General features: G+C 52.6%; 2 protein-coding genes across 11 annotated transcripts in view; one reads left to right on the forward strand and one right to left on the reverse strand.

Moving 5' to 3' along the window:
* Nucleotides 1–15,739, forward strand: part of CNOT8 (CCR4-NOT transcription complex subunit 8) — a 74,841-nt gene continuing 59,102 nt past the window's right edge. For 7 of the 10 annotated variants that reach the window (XM_060144104.1, XM_060144106.1, XM_060144105.1 and 4 more), the window contains exons 1-2: nt 1–9,474; nt 13,760–13,819. The gene's annotated coding sequence lies outside the window, so the exon portion shown is untranslated. The remainder of the gene's footprint in view (nt 9,475–13,759; nt 13,820–15,739) is intronic. The other 3 variants (XM_060144094.1, XM_060144095.1, XM_060144097.1) reach the window with 2 other exon arrangements.
* The window catches only part of FAXDC2 (fatty acid hydroxylase domain containing 2), a 26,649-nt gene continuing 15,522 nt past the window's right edge, over nt 4,613–15,739 (reverse strand). The window contains exons 5-9 of the mRNA XM_060144091.1: nt 13,407–13,528; nt 8,262–8,467; nt 7,665–7,770; nt 7,099–7,265; nt 4,613–6,315 (exon numbers count right to left, since the gene is read on the reverse strand). Of these exons, the coding sequence (XP_060000074.1) occupies nt 6,159–6,315; nt 7,099–7,265; nt 7,665–7,770; nt 8,262–8,467; nt 13,407–13,528 (758 nt within the window). The 3' untranslated portion in view covers nt 4,613–6,158. The remainder of the gene's footprint in view (nt 6,316–7,098; nt 7,266–7,664; nt 7,771–8,261; nt 8,468–13,406; nt 13,529–15,739) is intronic.

The raw sequence follows: 15,739 nt of genomic DNA on the forward strand, positions 1-15,739 counted from the left end.
CAGTCCCAGGAGAGGGGACAGAGAAGGGACAGGCCTGTAGTCGTTAGGATGGGCCTTTGTGCTGAGTAGCAGCGTGTACACCATTTGGGCTATCAGAGGCGCCCCTGGGCAGGAGCCTCCACACACCCCTTCCCTCTTCTCTCTCCATGGCTCTTCTTCACATCCTAGCTTCTTCTGGGGGGGGGGAGGGTAAGGGGGGAAATTTTTTTTATATATATATATATATACATATATATATATCAAGTTTTAAATTATTGATAGTTCGTCTGGATTACCAAAATCACTCTGCAGCCCTGCCCGCGGCTGGTAGGCCGCAACCCTGGTCCCCATCCACAGCTGCGTCCTGCTCCCCCGCCAGCCAACTATGCAGCCCACAGAAAGGCCCTGTGGGCCCCATTGCCCAGCACTGTTTCACAGAAGGCTCTGGCAGCGTCCCTGGGCCCCACGAGCACCAGCCCCTTGATCATCTGGGGCTTGCCATCACCTTGTTCTCTCCCTGCTGTCCCTACCACGCCCTCCTGCCATCTTCCGGGAGAAGGAAACCAAAGGATCTAGAAGTGGGGGTGGGGAAGGTTTCGGCCTCTCTCCACTCCCCTCCCCCCATGCCCCTTACTCCCCAGCCCAGAGAGACGCTGCTCGTACCAGAAGAGACTATTGAAAGATGATTTATTTTATTTTTCTCTGACCTTTCCATCCTTGGGAAAATGGAAAAGAAAAAAAAAAAAAGACAAAATCGACCATAAAAGACCAAAAAAAACCATCAGAAAACCCCCACCTAATCCACAGAAAGTGATGTCTTTCCCCTACCCTTGGAATTTTCTTGTTTTGTTCTTGGAAATAGTATTTTTTTAAAAGTTGCCTTATTGTGGAGTGGGAATCTGAAATACCCAAATGCCTGTTTTCCTCGGTGGAGTCAACTCGAAGAGCTCCCACCTTCTCTGGATGTGCCTGGGCTGGATTGACTAGAATCTGTCTCTGGATTGAGTTGCATGTACAGTGCCTCCTGCCTGTAGGCAAGAGAGTTGGGGGCGGCTCAGATCAGAGCCGTGCCCAGAATATCTCCGCTGTTGCATCATTTGAAGCTGACGTCCCGTGTCTGTACACTGCTGCCACTGTCGTGTCCTTGCTCTGCTTGCTGTTGCCTCACGCCAGGGCCCGTCCTGCCGTGACACCCTTCATCCTACCCTTGGAACGCCAAGGCCAAGTTTGCTTCAGACTGTTGGAGGACAGCGTTGGCCTGGATCTGGGACACACTCGTCCTCGGCTTGACTGTCTCCCCCACCTCAAAGGGGAAAGGTGAACACTTGGCAGCTGAGGCTTGGAAACCTTTCTTGCGTTCCCTTGATAGATCTCTGAGACCTCGAGGAGGCTTTGTCTCTTAAAAGGTGGAGAGAGATGCCGTTCTCCTCCCTTGGGCCGGGTGGGTATCCCCATCTTGCGCCCCGCCCCCTCTGCAAGCCATCTCTGCCCACCCTCCAGTTGACCCCGCCTGGGAACGAGAGATTGAGGAGGCTTTGAGGGTGGGAGGGGGGTCCTGCCAGTTGGAGAAGCCCTGTGGCAGGAAGGTATATGTGGACATAGAGTATACCTGACTTCTCCAGCCACTGACTGCTTGACTTGGGCTGTGAATGACAGTGGAATGGCTGGAGTCTCCTGGCATCCAGAGCTAGGGAGGGTGACCCAAAACTGACCCTCACAAACGGGGCTGGGTGCGGGTATGCCAACACGCTCACCACAGGGTGGTGGTGGTCATGTGCTCACGCCTCTTGGCCCTTGTCAACTGCTTCCTCTGTCGGGCCCTAAAGCTGGGAGTCGGAGACAGTATCTCAGGCTGGCTAGGGCTTGCCCTGTGTCTTGGGCACCTCATTGCTTTGGCCTGTGCCCTCCCCCATCTCTGGCCTCCCAGCAGTTAGTATGGGGAAGCCCATCTTAGTTCCTGTGAGCCGGTTGTCTCGAAAGCCAAGGATGAGTGTCTGGTCTCTGCTCTGACAGTGGGGTTTGAGGCCTCTCCCTGCCCATCTGGTGCCTGCCCCACAGTGTGCCAGACACTGGACGCCCTCCTCCTTCCCTTCATTGCCTCTTTCTTTCCTTTGGGTTGCTCGGCCCTGTACTGTATCCAGCACCACAGAAACCTCAGTGTTTGTCCTCTGCTGGGTTTGGGGGCACAAGGAAGCCTTGGGAGTATGGGGAAAGGCTGTTCTTATCTAGAGTTTACTCCCAGGCCAGGGGGCTGCCATCCTCTCCCTGATCCTCCCCACAGACACCCCACAAAGAGGAAGCCCCTTTTGGGTGGGGAGGTGAGGACGTCATCTCAACACAGGCTGGGGTTGGGGGGGCTTTTTTCTTCCATTTTTTCTTTCCTTTTTTTTTTTTTGTAACATGTTCGGAGTTAATGTTGCAAAGAGTAGTTTACATCTTCACTTTCTGAAGACACTTGAATTTAGGACCGATGTATCTGTGACAAGCACCATCCTCCATGGGGATCCAAGATCGGAGACACAAAGCAACAGCCTGCCCAAATCCTTCTGTTCATCCTGTTCCCTTCCAAGATTGGTCCATGCCAACACAGCCTTTGGGCATCAAACATCAGAAGGTCTGTGTACCTCGGCCCTGCTAAGGGGCAGGTTTCTCTCGTGCTCTCCTGAATCTGGGAGTAAAGGCACTACCAGGAGAGAGGGGCTGCCCGACCCTGCCCCAGCCTGGACCCCTTGGGCTCAGATCCAGGTGCAGAGCCCCCCGTGTCAAAGTTGTTATGTTTTTGTTTTGTTCTATTGTAGCTCTTTTTTTCCCTTTCCTGATGATTGGTTTTTGAAAAGAAAGTTGCTCAGAAAGCCCTGGCAGTGGGGAGGAGGGGCAAGAAGGACAACTAGCTTATAGGGAGGGTGGTGGTTTTTTGCCAGAAGCCTGGGTAGAGCGGTCTGAATCGCCTGGTGCCTCCTGAGCGGGGGCCCCAGGTCTCTCCTGTGTGCGCAGGGCCCGGGATGTGCCCCAGCCCCACCCTCTCCTTCAGCCGTGTTGATAGCAGAGGCAGAGAAGATAAGAGCATACAGCCCATTTCTGACTGGAGAGGAAAACTTGTCACCGGCTTTGCGGAGAAGGTTCCACCTTATGCTCATAGTACGTTATCTTTACCATGTGCTAGGATATCACACTTACAAGGACAAAAAAATGTAAAATACTTGAATGAGCTTGTATTATAACATTAATATTATTGAGAGTATCTGCTTTCCAGGCTGAAGTGATTCATTCATTATTCTAGTCCTGCTTTAGTCGTTTGTAATTTGTGGTAATTATGCTTTTCTTTTTAATACAAAAAAATGTATAAAAATAAAAACTTGAAAAGGCAAAAGCCTGGCTGGTCTCCCATGAGGGGTGCAGCTGTTGGGGGTGTGGGGTGGAGCCTGGTTCTCCTTCCGACCGCAGATGCAGAGGAGCCTGCGCTCGGGGTGTGCACAGGAAACCTCTGCGGGGCTCTGCCACTGTGCTGTCGGGGAGTCTACCCAGGGCAGGGGCTCCGACACAGCTTCTACGGCTGCTAGTGCTTCCAGGTGTTTCCTCGGAGATACGGAGAGCTTCTGCCAGCCTCGAATTCATGTCCGCCTCGTGTCTCAAGTGAGATGGGGCAGCTGTAGGCAGTGCCACAGACCAGAGCGACACCATTCCAGCAGCTGGAATTCCAGGACTTCAGGCACTGGCTGTGGCTTGGCATGGTGTCAGGGCACAGCCAGGAAGATACGAGTTGCTGTGACTCCTCACTGGACAGACTTCCCTGCGGGGTATAAAGGAGGGACCAACACTCCGGCCCTGTGGAATCCAGGTCGGCCACGGAGCCCTGAGGATTGACGCCGGGGAAGGAAGGATGAGCGCTCCCACCGGGACCGGCCCCTGAGCCGCTGGTGCCTCTCCCTGGCCCGTGAGGCCAGGCACCAGCCGTGATAACAGTCTGAATGCCGGCCTGGCCTTGGGGTGTCATTACAAAACTGAACGTGAGCCTTGTTTACTCATTCCCTGACAGCTGTTTGTCTCCTGGGCCTGGCACTTGAGCGTCCCATCTGAAATGGTTTTCCAGACAATTCCACCTTGTGTCAGGTGAACAGGAACTTTAAGAGCACCGATGGCCCGCAGGGGCCAAAGGTGAGGCTAGGAGACAGTGGGCAGGGCTTCTGCGGGCCGCTCTGGGAAGAGGAAGACATTCATTCCTTCCACGGCTTGCTGGGAATACTCTGAAAGAAGCCACAGAGTGTTTCCTTGTGCTGCTGTGGCGCACAGACACCGTGTGGTCGTGATGCCGGAACGACTCGCGTAGGGAGACAGAAACCCAAGTATCCACTGCAGAGGAGACCGGTTGGTTTTCCATCCTTTCTCCATTCACATGCACATTCTCTGCTGCCAGTGTTGAGACCTCGACCTTTCCTTCAGGCTATTTGGTAACCAGTGTCGGGGCCAGGCCCAGCGACCTGCCTAAGAAAAAGGGTGAGAGAACGAGGCCCCTCGCCCCTCTGCGCCCCAGCAGTACCTCCAGGTCTACAGATGTTAAAAGGAGAGACCGCCATTCTTCCTCGTCCTCCACACTCCTCATTCCCGACCCTCGCTCAGTGCACTGAAGAGGGACTGTTTTCCAACTGTTTGTTTATTCGTAGGACAGGTTGTGGGTGCAGGTCAGCAGCTATGAGCACGTCCAGCACTGGTGCACCAGGAGCTGTGCTCAAGCGAAGGGCATGCGGTCCCAGGGAGGGGGCTGGGCCCACCCAGGCCCGAGGAGGACGCTGCCTGCTAAGCGCCTGGTCGGCCTCTTGGGCAGGTCCTCTGGGGAGATAGGGCCCGTGGCAGGAGGTCGTCCTCTTTGATAGCTCTGCCTGGAGATGTGGCCCTATCAGATGTTAAAGTATTTTATAAAACTACAGCGGGTGGTTTTCTGGACAGAGGAGAACTGAATGTTCAGGAGAATATCAGACTTTGGAAACTATAATGGTGGCCTTGCAAATCAGAGTGTCTTCACGTTGATACTGGGAGCCACAGGGTTCCTGGCAATGTCAGAAGCAGCTGAGCGAACCCAGGGTGGGGACTGCTTCCACCTGGGCAGCTCTGTGGTTTTGTGGTAGACAATAAGGTCTCATTGGAAAAGGCATTACTGCTAAAGTCATCCTGTAAAAATGGTGCTGAAACAACTGGTTCATCATTTGAGGGGGAAATAAGGATTTTACCTGCTGTTCAGCCGTGTATTTCTTGCTTTAGTGGAGGAAGAGGGTTCTAGCTCCTTTGGTCCTGCCTCAGAGAGCCTAATTAGGGGCCTCAGTTGGGTGTCCCCAAAGGTCAGCAACTCTGACCCTACCCTCTGTGGCTAAAAGGGGGCCCCAGCTGAGCGGGGCCACAGGGTTTGGCCCTTGGTTTCCGCCTGTGGCTGAAGGTATTGAGATTTGGTCTGCGCCTCTTCTTGGTATCTCAGTTGTAGTCACAGGAGGAGCTCCTGTGATTGGTATTTTCAGAGAGGGGTGATGTCCAATTGCAGTGGGGCAGAGTTGAAGTGGGGTCTTTATCACGCTGTGTGTCTGTGCGTGTGCGTGCGCGTGCGTGTGCGCGTGCGTGTGTGCGCGCGCGTGTGTGTGTTGGGGAGCAGTGGGGACTTGATCCCAGAACCGTTGCCAGGGTGTCCTGGCCCTGGCCTGAGTACAGAATGAGAGAGGCTTTTGGGGACAGGAAGGGGCAAAGCAGTGTCTTCGGGTTCTCCCACCCCTTGGCATCAGGAGGAGCTATGGCTGGAGCCACACGGCCTCCTGCCACCTTTGTCATTCTCTGTCTTGGCAGGGCTACCAAGGAGTCATCTGGTGTCCCTCTCCCCTTCCACAGCAGAGGACCGGGGGACCCCCCAGGAGCCCTGTCAAAGTGGCTTCTTCCCTCTGACTGGTCTCCATTCCAAGGAGCTATATTTTTTCGTTACGCCAATCCCTGGTCCCCTTTGGGATGATAGGGGTAGTTGGGGGAGCCCTGGTCCCCTCCTTGGGCCTGCTTTTCCAGGAGGTTGACCTCCCCCCTGCCCTCGTGGTTTGTCATCAGAGTGCGTGGCTGAAGGAGCGAGTTGGTAGGTGCGACCAGGAGGCCTCAGGCCACCTTAGCAGACCGCGCAGAGGGCACGGCTAGGATGGCACTCGGGCCGTGTCTTAGTCCATCTTCTTCGGGGGATCAGGGATGCTCTCGGAGAGCGGGGTGAAGCCCAGCAGGATCATGTGTCTCTCGTAGGCCTTGGTCTGCTTAAACACAGTGTCAGTCCCGTGGAGGTGGTCCAGCACCCCCAGGACCCCATAGCACTGGTTGAACCTGGAGGAGAGAGGAGGGTGCTGTAGGCGGGCGAGCTCACGTTCATTTCACCTGTGCCAGCCTCGCACACGTTTCTGAGCCCTCCTATCCCACACCCATCCCCACCATGCTGCCCACCTGCTTCCGGTTAACCCAGGCGGTCGTGCACATATTCCTGGGGCCATTCCAGACTGAAAAGCTACGCTCTTCCTTTGGAAAGCTCTCTGTGATTTCGACGCACACAACTCAGAACCTGGGGCAAAGCCAGCTTGTTCAGGTAGGTTCTGGGACCACCTCCATCAGAATCCCCTGGAACACAACTAAATGCAGATGCCAAGGCCTGCTCCCCCAGATGCTTTGATTCAGTGTATTTGGAGTGGAACCCAAGAGGCTGCATTTGAGGAAAGCATCTCAGGTGATTCTGGTGCAGGAGTTTCCTAGGCCACACCAACGAGCCTGGAGGCTTTCAGAGCGTGCACAGACAGCTTCTGTTGAATTGCCTACGGGAATTCTATGCATGTATGCATCTTCCTGGTAGTGCCCATGGCTTACACTAGATCCTCAAAGGGTCCAGGACCTAAATGCAGGTTAAAGACCCATAGTGGCAGGAAGATCCAATATCAGACAGAAAGAGAATGGCAAGGTGATCTGGGTCCCAGGATGGTCACCTTTGTCCCCACCTGCAGATCTCTCTCTCCACTAGACCCACATTTGAACTGAGACACCGGTGTCTGCTGTCAGGAGCTCTAGGAGTCAACGTGGGGGCTACTGCCCGGAGACCCACAGCGGGGAGGGTTGCCTTACTTGAGATGGTGGTAGTCATGGAATTCAGGTGAAGGCAAGAAGGGTAGGTGGTAGCCACAGTGGGAGATGATGGTGATGATGAGGACCAAAGAAAACCAAATGGTGATGGAGGACAAGTGGGATCCCATGACGATGGGACCCACCATCGCCGGCAGCATGTTGGAGACCTGCAAGGAGAGGGCTGTTCGAAGAGGGGCCCAAGGGGATGGAGGGGACGCAGGTGGGTGTCCGGGAAGACGTCTTGACCCAGATCTGGGGAAGCTGAATGAGTTTCTGGACTTGATTTGCTGGACTCCTTCAGACATGAAACTTAGGACAAGTTATTAACCGTTTGAACCTCAACTTCCTCTTTAGCAAAATGAGGATTTACACAGTTGTTGGGAGGATTAAATGAGATAACTTATGTTGGGCATCTAGCATCGCCCGGCATATGCCAACAACAAATGGTAGCTGTTGAATGGGCAGAAGAAAGAGCCAGTGTGATCCCGCTCTGTGCAGGAGACTACCTTAGGGAAGGGGGTTGGCGCCCGCTGCCCTTTCCTCTGGGGGAGCCGAGCTCTACTCACCACATGCTCAATAGGATGTGCGTAGAGGGAGATCACACCGATGGGAGCTGTCCACTCGTGGTGTTTCTTGTGGATTTTCTTGTAGAGTTTTGGGTGGTGAAGGAGGCTGGGAAGAGAGTTAACAGTTGATAAATCGGCCAACCTCCCTCTCCCCCTGCCCCACCAGAACACGAGAAACCAAAGGTAGGAACTGGGGTTATATCCACGGAGCAAAGTTTCACATCCAGTGAAAACACACTGGATTGGTGCTCCGACAGCCCTGCCTTGTGAGTTCTTCTGGTGACGTTGCCTCTCTCTACCTCAGTTGTATGAGCTGTAAAATAGGGAGGATGGCCAGAAAGGATTCAATCAAGGGGATGAATGGGAAACTGCCCTGCCACACACATGAACGGAGATCCCGGACCCTCGTCGGTGGTCGCACATCGTCAGCGGTGGAGCGAAGAGTTGTCTTCGTGTTAGCTAGTTAGCGGGAGGCTCTTGATGCCAGGTGCTGTTGGTCGCACCCCTACAACTCCGAGGAGGCCAGGTTTCACCCCCATTGGTGGGTGAACCTGGGAGAGTGAGGAGCTGGCTGTGCTCAGGAAGGAAAGCGCTCACCGGTGTGCATAGTAGAACAGCACTTCCTCAGTCAGCGTGAAGACTGCCAGCTCCAGGAGGAACCAGTGGAAGGTGGGTAGCTCTCGGCGGCAGGGGTCGCCCCCCAACTTGAGGATGGGATAGAGCCAGACCATCATGGGGAAAGAGATCACAAACTGGTTGAAGAGAACCGTGCGGACAGACTGGCGTAGTTTCATGGGGTCCACCTGCCCGGGGTGGGGGGGAGAGAAGGAAGAAAGGAGGTGGATGAGAGTGTGGGAAGTAGGTCTTTCCCTTCTAGGAACCAGGCTCCTCTGTGAGCAGCTCTCGGGAGGCCCTCGCTCGGGGCTGGATGCTAGGAGTGATGTCTGCCTGTAGCCAGCAGCCCCTGAGTGCTGCCCGGCCCAGGGATGGAACCGCCTGGTAATGCCCTGCCTTTGGAAGCCCCCCCCGGCCTTAGTCTCTGCCTGAAGCTGCCTGCTCCTTCCTGCTTCTGCAGCTTCCACCACCGTCCTCCCCATCTCTCTGGCCAGGCGCAACCCCACGTACTCCTGACAGGCATCTTGGGGAGCCTCCAGGGTGCTTGGAGAAGGCTCCCAGCTTCATCCCTTCTTTAGCCTTTTGGTCCCTGCTCGTCCAGAGAGCCTTGACCAGGACCAGGTGCAGAGATCAGGGTCGCCTGCCTCCTCGTGTGGTCCAGCCTCCCTGGGTGGGAGCCAGGGAGCTGCTCTCTGGCCTCTTGTCCCGCTTGCTGTGAGCAGGTCTTGCTGGTTTTCAGGATGGGGCTGTCAGGATGAGGGGCTGCCTGCATTCTCCCCAGAGCGCTGTGGGGAGCTGGCCTCACGTGCTCACATCCCTTCGAGCCTCAAGACCACAGCCAGCGTTTCCTTGGGAACCAGTGACCCCTGACCCTTCCATTTGTCAGAGCCCTGGAGCTCCTGGGAATAGCCCCATCTCCACAGGTCACTTGCTGGTCCCGATGAACTGGTTTGGCATTCTCAAAGGGGATTCCCTCCTGAGAACTGTCTGCAAGCTGGAGGGTTTCTGCTCCTAGGTGCGGCCGGGTTCAGCGTGGTCCTCATACTTCAGGCCTGCCTGTTCCTCTGCCTTTTCCATGTCCTGCATGTATTGATGGACCAGAATTCATCCCATGGTGAAGCCAGGTCTGGGCAGCCTTGGTCTGAGAGCAGCACAGAGGAAGCCATACACCTCTTCTAGCAGCCTTGACCAGGAGGTGGGTGTGACATGCGATTATTCACTCAGCTGATATCGAGCACCCTCTATGTGTCAGGCAGTGTTCTATGTGCTGGGGAGGAAGCAGTGAACAAAAAGATTCCTGCCCTCACTGAGTTTGTACTCTTATTGTTTTAAGTAGAACGGTCAGGGTAGGCTTCATCGAGATGGTGAGATTTGAACAAAGATGAGGGAAACAGGTATCTGGGGGAAGTGTCTTCTGGCAAAGGGAAGAGCTGGTGAAAAGGCTCCACGATAGGCCACACTCCTGGCGTACTTGACTGGAGAAGAGTGAGGTGTGAGGTGGGGAGAAGTGGGAGGGGAGGTCAGAGAGGCAGGGAGGAGCCAGTGCGTACAGGGCCCCGTAGGCCACTTTGAGGACCTTGGCTTTTATTCCAAGAGAAGCGAGGGTCATCCCAAGGTTGTGAGCGGAGAAGTGACAGGATCTTACAGGGTTACTCTGGCTGCTGTGCTGGGAATAGACAGTAGGAGACCAAGAATACAAACGGGAAGACTAGAAGTGCTAAAGTACACATTTAAGAGGATGGTGGCGATGGAGGTGGTGGGAAAGGGCTGGATCCTGGATCCATTTGGAAATTGCGCCAATAGGGTTTCCTGATAGATTGGATGTGGTGTATGAGGGAAAGACAGTCGTCAGGGGTGACTCCAAGGCCTCTGGACTGAAAGGCTCCCCAGCTGAGACTGGGGAGGCTGTGGGTATCAAAGGCTTTGGGGGCTGGGAGAGCAGGAATTCTCCTTGGGTCATGTTGCGTTGGAGATGTCAGGGAGGCATTTGGATGTTTAGTCCTGCACCGAGAGAGAGTTCTGAGCTCGAGAGGTAAATTGGCGAGCTGTTGGCGTTGAGGCGGTTATTTAAAGTCATGACGCCGAGGGGACGAGGACAGAGAAGACGACGAGGCTGTGCCCTGGGCGTCAGCGTAAACAGGGTGGGGAGGTTAGGCTGGGGAGGATCCAGAAAGGAGGCTGTGAAGGGGTGAGTGGCGAGCTGTGAGGACACAGTGGGGCCTTGGCAGCCGGTATAAGAAGCTACAACAGGATGCGGCATGAGCAACTTGTGGAGACGGCCCTGGTAGGTCTAATGAGACAAGCCTGCGACAGGAGCACTGGTGACCTAGCCCAGGACAATCGTGGTGGAGCGGTGGAGGTGAAGGCCTGATGCTAGGAGGTTTCTAGTGGAGGTGAGAGGATTGTTTTGTGATTATTTTAGGAGGTGCAGGCTGAAGGATTTAGAGTTTTATGGTGTCTGAACTTAGCTTCAAATGATGAAGCAAAAAATTATAGATGCATAGATATTTACAGTTTTATATACAGAAAAAGCACATATTGTAAAATGTTTAAGACAAGACTGGAGAATCTAGGTGGTATATAAATGAGTGATCAGGGTACTACTACCTTTTCCACTTCTGTATACGTGTTTTCAATTTTTCATAATTCTGAAATTTTGGGAAAAGACAGTGGACAGGGAGAAATCAGAAACTGTATAGACAACCCTTTAAAGAGCTTTGCTGCAAAGGGGACCAAAAATATGAGTGGGAGTGAGTATGGGAGATGGACGCAAGGTTTTTGGTTTTGGTTTGGTTTTAAGCTGGGAAAAATTATAGCAGGTTTGTAATAAGCCAGAGAGTAAAATCCAGAAGAGGAAGAAAAAAAAAAGGACAAAAGAAAGAGAAGGAAGAATTGCCGGAGTAAACAAGAGGTGCTGGGTGTAGCGTGCAGACAGTGGAGGAATGGGCTGGAGTAGGACCAGAGAGAGGCCACGGGCTGCAGCAGGTGGGCAGTCAGAGTGTGTGTGCAAGTGCTTCCCCCAGGCTGCGGTGGTGCACGGCCGGGGGAGCTGTCTTCTGCTTGAAGCAAGGCCACCCTCTGGGAGGAGGTGACGCGCAGAGGTGTTGAGGATCTGAGGAGGGAGGAGAGGCGTGAACTAGCCATCCAGTCCGGGAGAGCGGGAGGGTACCCAGAGCCGGGCGGCGGGGGTGGCTGGTGGTGTCCTATGAATGCCGTTGCGTTCAGGTCCCACTCGATGACCTGTTTCTGATGTCTTAGGTCAGGGGTCAGACCTTCTTGGAATGGGCCGAAGACAAAATGGCATCTGGGGCTTCCTTCTTACTTGTGTGACTACCTGAGGGTGCACACAGTGTAGGAGCAGATGAGACGAGCTTTCCAAGAACAGTCTAACCTTGAACTAGTCAGTGCACCTTTCTGAACCTCAGCTTCTGCCAAATGCCACGAGACCTTCCCTGTGTGGCCCTCCATTCATGGTAGACTGTGAAGTTTATTGCGCTAGGTGATTCTCTTGAGAGCTGATGTGGCCTAGTGGTTCAGGGCACAAGCCCTGGTGTCACAAAACTTGAGTGTGAATCATGGTTCTAAGCCATGTCACATTTCAGAGCCTCTGTTTTCTCTTCTGAATGATGAAGATGTTTACAGTACTTGGCCTTGAAGATGTACGCATTCAGTCAGTGGTGCCTGGTAAGGAGACCTCCGTGGTCTGACAGGTGAAACATTCTCAAGGAACAAGCCCTGCTTTTAACCCTTTGGCTCTGGTCCCTGCCTGCTGAGCTGGACCTGGAGGAGGCCCCTGCCGTCTCAAGTGAGGGGAACTGTGAGCCAGGCCAGTAGCTCTGGTTCAGGAAGGGACGGTCCTGAAAGCCTGGATCAAGGGCACTATTTCTCAGCCACTCTCCTTTCTAGAGTGCTGGCCTGGGTAGAATTCCCTGAGAGCTGAGGTGACTCATCCAGGCACCTGGACAGATAATTAAAAATGATTGTCTGGGCTTCCCTGGTGGTGCAGTGGTTAAGAATCTGCCTGCCGATGCAGGGGACACAGGTTCGAGCCCTGGTCTGGGAAGATCCCACATGCCGCGGAGCAGCTAAGCCCGTGTGCCACAACTACTGAGCCCACGTGCCACAACTAGAGCCTGGAGCCCGTGCTCCGCAACCAGAGAAGCCACTGCAATGAGAAGCCGGCGCACCGCAACGCAGAGTAGCCCCCGCTCGCCACAACTAGAGAAAGCCTGCGCACAGCAACGAAGACCCAACGCAGCCAAAAATAGAAACAAATAAATAAGTGAATTTATAAAAAAAGAAAAGAAAAGAAAAGAAAATGATTGTCTTGTCTGGGAAGGAAGCCAGGATGTGGTTTTGGTGGGGCTGGGGTAAAAAAATCTGGGTTTAAGAATCAACTTCTTCCTTGTTGTGTAAGAAAAGGCTTCTGAGGTCGTCAGAGCGCTAAGCAGGCAAGCCGGGCTCAGGGAGCAGTGAACAGTGGGGCTCAATTCCCCGGCCTGTGTCCATCCAAGATAGGTGCTTGGCTTTTTCTCTCCTTCGGGGCCAGGAGTTCCTTGTCAGCAAGGTCCAGGCCTTGTTTACCATGGATGACCTACGATCTGTTGGTGGTACTGAATAATCAGGAAGGAGGACCTGCTTAAAAAACCACCACCACCGACACATTCACAATTAATATGATAGTGGGGTTATGCGTTGTTTCAGCAGCTGTGTCCCTCTCTCACAAGGGCAGCTGTTATCCGTGTTTTCAGCATCTAGTTATTGCTGTCCCTTCTCCCATGGATAGGTGGAGACCTACCTGACATATCTGGGACTCGGTCCAGTGCTGGGCTGAGACAATCATTTCTGTTCCTAAAATGCTGGCCACAGTGCCGTAGGCCAGCACAGGCAGGTAGAGAGCCAGGCCTGGGAGCCAGAAGATTAGTCTTGACTGACATTAGTCTTGGCTGGCTGGCTAATGTCATATTATTTCCTCTCTCTAATCTTCTAACCTGGGGGAGCCTTGTACAGAATCACTTGGCTCCCACCGGCCCCGGTCTCTCCTGGGCCAGCCAGCAGAATTTGGAGAATGTGGCTTTAGCCCCTGCTTTCTGTGCCTTGACCAGGAGAAGCTGCAGCAACACTTACAGGGTCATTCTTGCCGACCTGAATTCGGTAGCGGGAGATGAAGTTAGGCTTTCCAGTTGTGTCAACCACCAGTAGAAGTCCACTGACGGTCCAGAAGAGCAGAACGGGCACCTGGGTGGCACCTGAGGTTGGGAAGAAGAAGGAAACGTCAGGACAACTTCAGGAGCTGGCGGCGCACGTATTCCCCGAACACATGCTCGGTGGTAACTGAGGCTGCGTCGTAGGCAGGCCCTTGCCAGGGCCTTGGTGTCTGGGTGCTCAGGGCTGGGGGCCTGCCTTCAGTCTTGGGGTGACAAACCAGCTGTGGGGACTGGGATGGGTCACTTAAGGAGTGTCTCTATTTCTTTTCTTAGCTGTAGAACGGGGACAACAACCTTCTAGGCGGTTGGAGAAAAAAACAACACAAAACTATGGTAAGATGTATGATACACTCCAAACAGAAATGAATTTCGGTTGACATTTGGGCGTCTGTGCCCACTGAGCCCTTTAAGAATAGCCAAGGAAGGGAGAAGCAAAGGGAGAAGCAGAGGAGGAGTTTGGTATCGTACAGCTCACCACGGGCACTTGGGTTCCCCAATCCCCATGACCTTATGGTGACATGAGCAGGGGTACTTCAGGCGTCCAGTGAGCATTTTCCAAAGTGGAAAACCTACCTCTCAAGGGGCTCCTTGGTTAAAACAGCCTTCACACCCTACCTTCTTGGAGAGTCAGAGTCCAGACAAGTGTGGTCACAGCTCTGAGAATTCCTGTTTGACTTTGTTAAATTCAGCCTTTCTCAGGCTTTTCTTTACCCAGCACTCTGTCTTCTCAGAACATCTGAGAACAGACTGGCCATTCGTCCCTGTCTGCCCAGGACAATTTCAGTATGTATCCATCATATCCATCATGATTAATAACCCCTCCTTTATTCTCACAAATGTCCCATTTCGATGATAAGTCGTATGGTCTCCCCACCCATTAACCTCCGATAGAACTGATGTGCTGCAGGGTATTTTAGAAAATACCGATCAACACAAATTTAGATAGGGCTTTTTGCCCCACATCCCACTTTTCCATGAAGTCATCCCAAGTATGTCTGTTCTCCTCCTGTGAACAAATAAGCACTTTGTCTACCCCAGTTGGCAGTTATTCAAGTGACGTTGTAGTGTTACCTAACTCTTGTACTCTTAGCTTTATTTTTCCTTGATTTGCCGCCGCCTCTAATTTCAATATTCCAAGGAGCAAGGGTGTTTAACTTAATTCTCTGTCTCTGCATTCTTCCTCCAGTACCCTTCTTGCTCCATCAATCACTGTGCCGTGTGTGGCAGTTGATACCTGAAAAATACTTGGCTAGCACTGTGAGGAAATGGGATTGGCTCAAACATCCTCAGGGCAGTTTGGCAGTATCTGAAGTGAGGAAAAGATCAGAGTGACAGACTAAGACAGAGACAGAGAGACAAAGACAGAAAGAGGGGAAGAAAGAAAAGACATACACACTCGTGCACATAAATGCCCATCTCAGCAATTGAAAAAAAAGCACAGTAGAACATTTAAGTAACCTAAATGTCCCGGATCTTAGTTCCCTGACCAGGGATGGAATCCAAGCCACGGCAGTGAAAGCATGGAGTCCTAACCACTCGAATTCCCAGAGAATGGACTAAATTGATTAGAATATTTCCACACAATGGAATAGACAGGACAGCTTACAATACTGAGCAAATCTATATCAGTTGATATGGAAAGATGTCCATAATCAATTCAATGAAAAGAAGTTAAAAAAATAGTAGATGTCGGGACTTCTCTGGTGGCCCAGTGGTTAAGAATACACCTGTCAATGCAGGGGACACGGGTTCGAGCCCTGGTCTGGGAAGATCCCACATGCCAAGGAGCAGCCAAGCCCGTGAGCCACAACTACTGAGCCTGCACTCTAGAGCCCGCAAGCCACAACTCCTGAAGCTCGAGCACCTAGAGCCTGTGCTCCACAACAAGAGAAGCCACCGCAATGAGAAGCCTGCACAGCGCAACGAAGACTAGCCTCCTCTCTCTGCAACTAGAGAAAACCTGTGTGCAGCAACGAAGATCCAAAAAAGAGCAGCCAAAAATAAATTAATTAAAAAAAATAGTAGATGTCTTTTAAATTTAACCAAATATGCAGTATACTAACAGTGCTTATTTCGTGGATATGAGAGGTAGGTGATTTTCACCTTCTTTATGCTTATTTGAATTGTGTGATTTTTATTTATTTTATTTAAGTGAGCATGTATTTACTTTTATCCTCAGAAATAAGAAACTTTATTTTGAAAAAAAAAAAAAACTTAGGTTGGTTGTTGCCTAGCGGGCCACCCTTCGAGGTG

Source organism: Lagenorhynchus albirostris, chromosome 3 (genome assembly GCF_949774975.1).
Source record: "Lagenorhynchus albirostris chromosome 3, mLagAlb1.1, whole genome shotgun sequence".
Classification (NCBI taxonomy): domain Eukaryota; kingdom Metazoa; phylum Chordata; class Mammalia; order Artiodactyla; family Delphinidae; genus Lagenorhynchus; species Lagenorhynchus albirostris.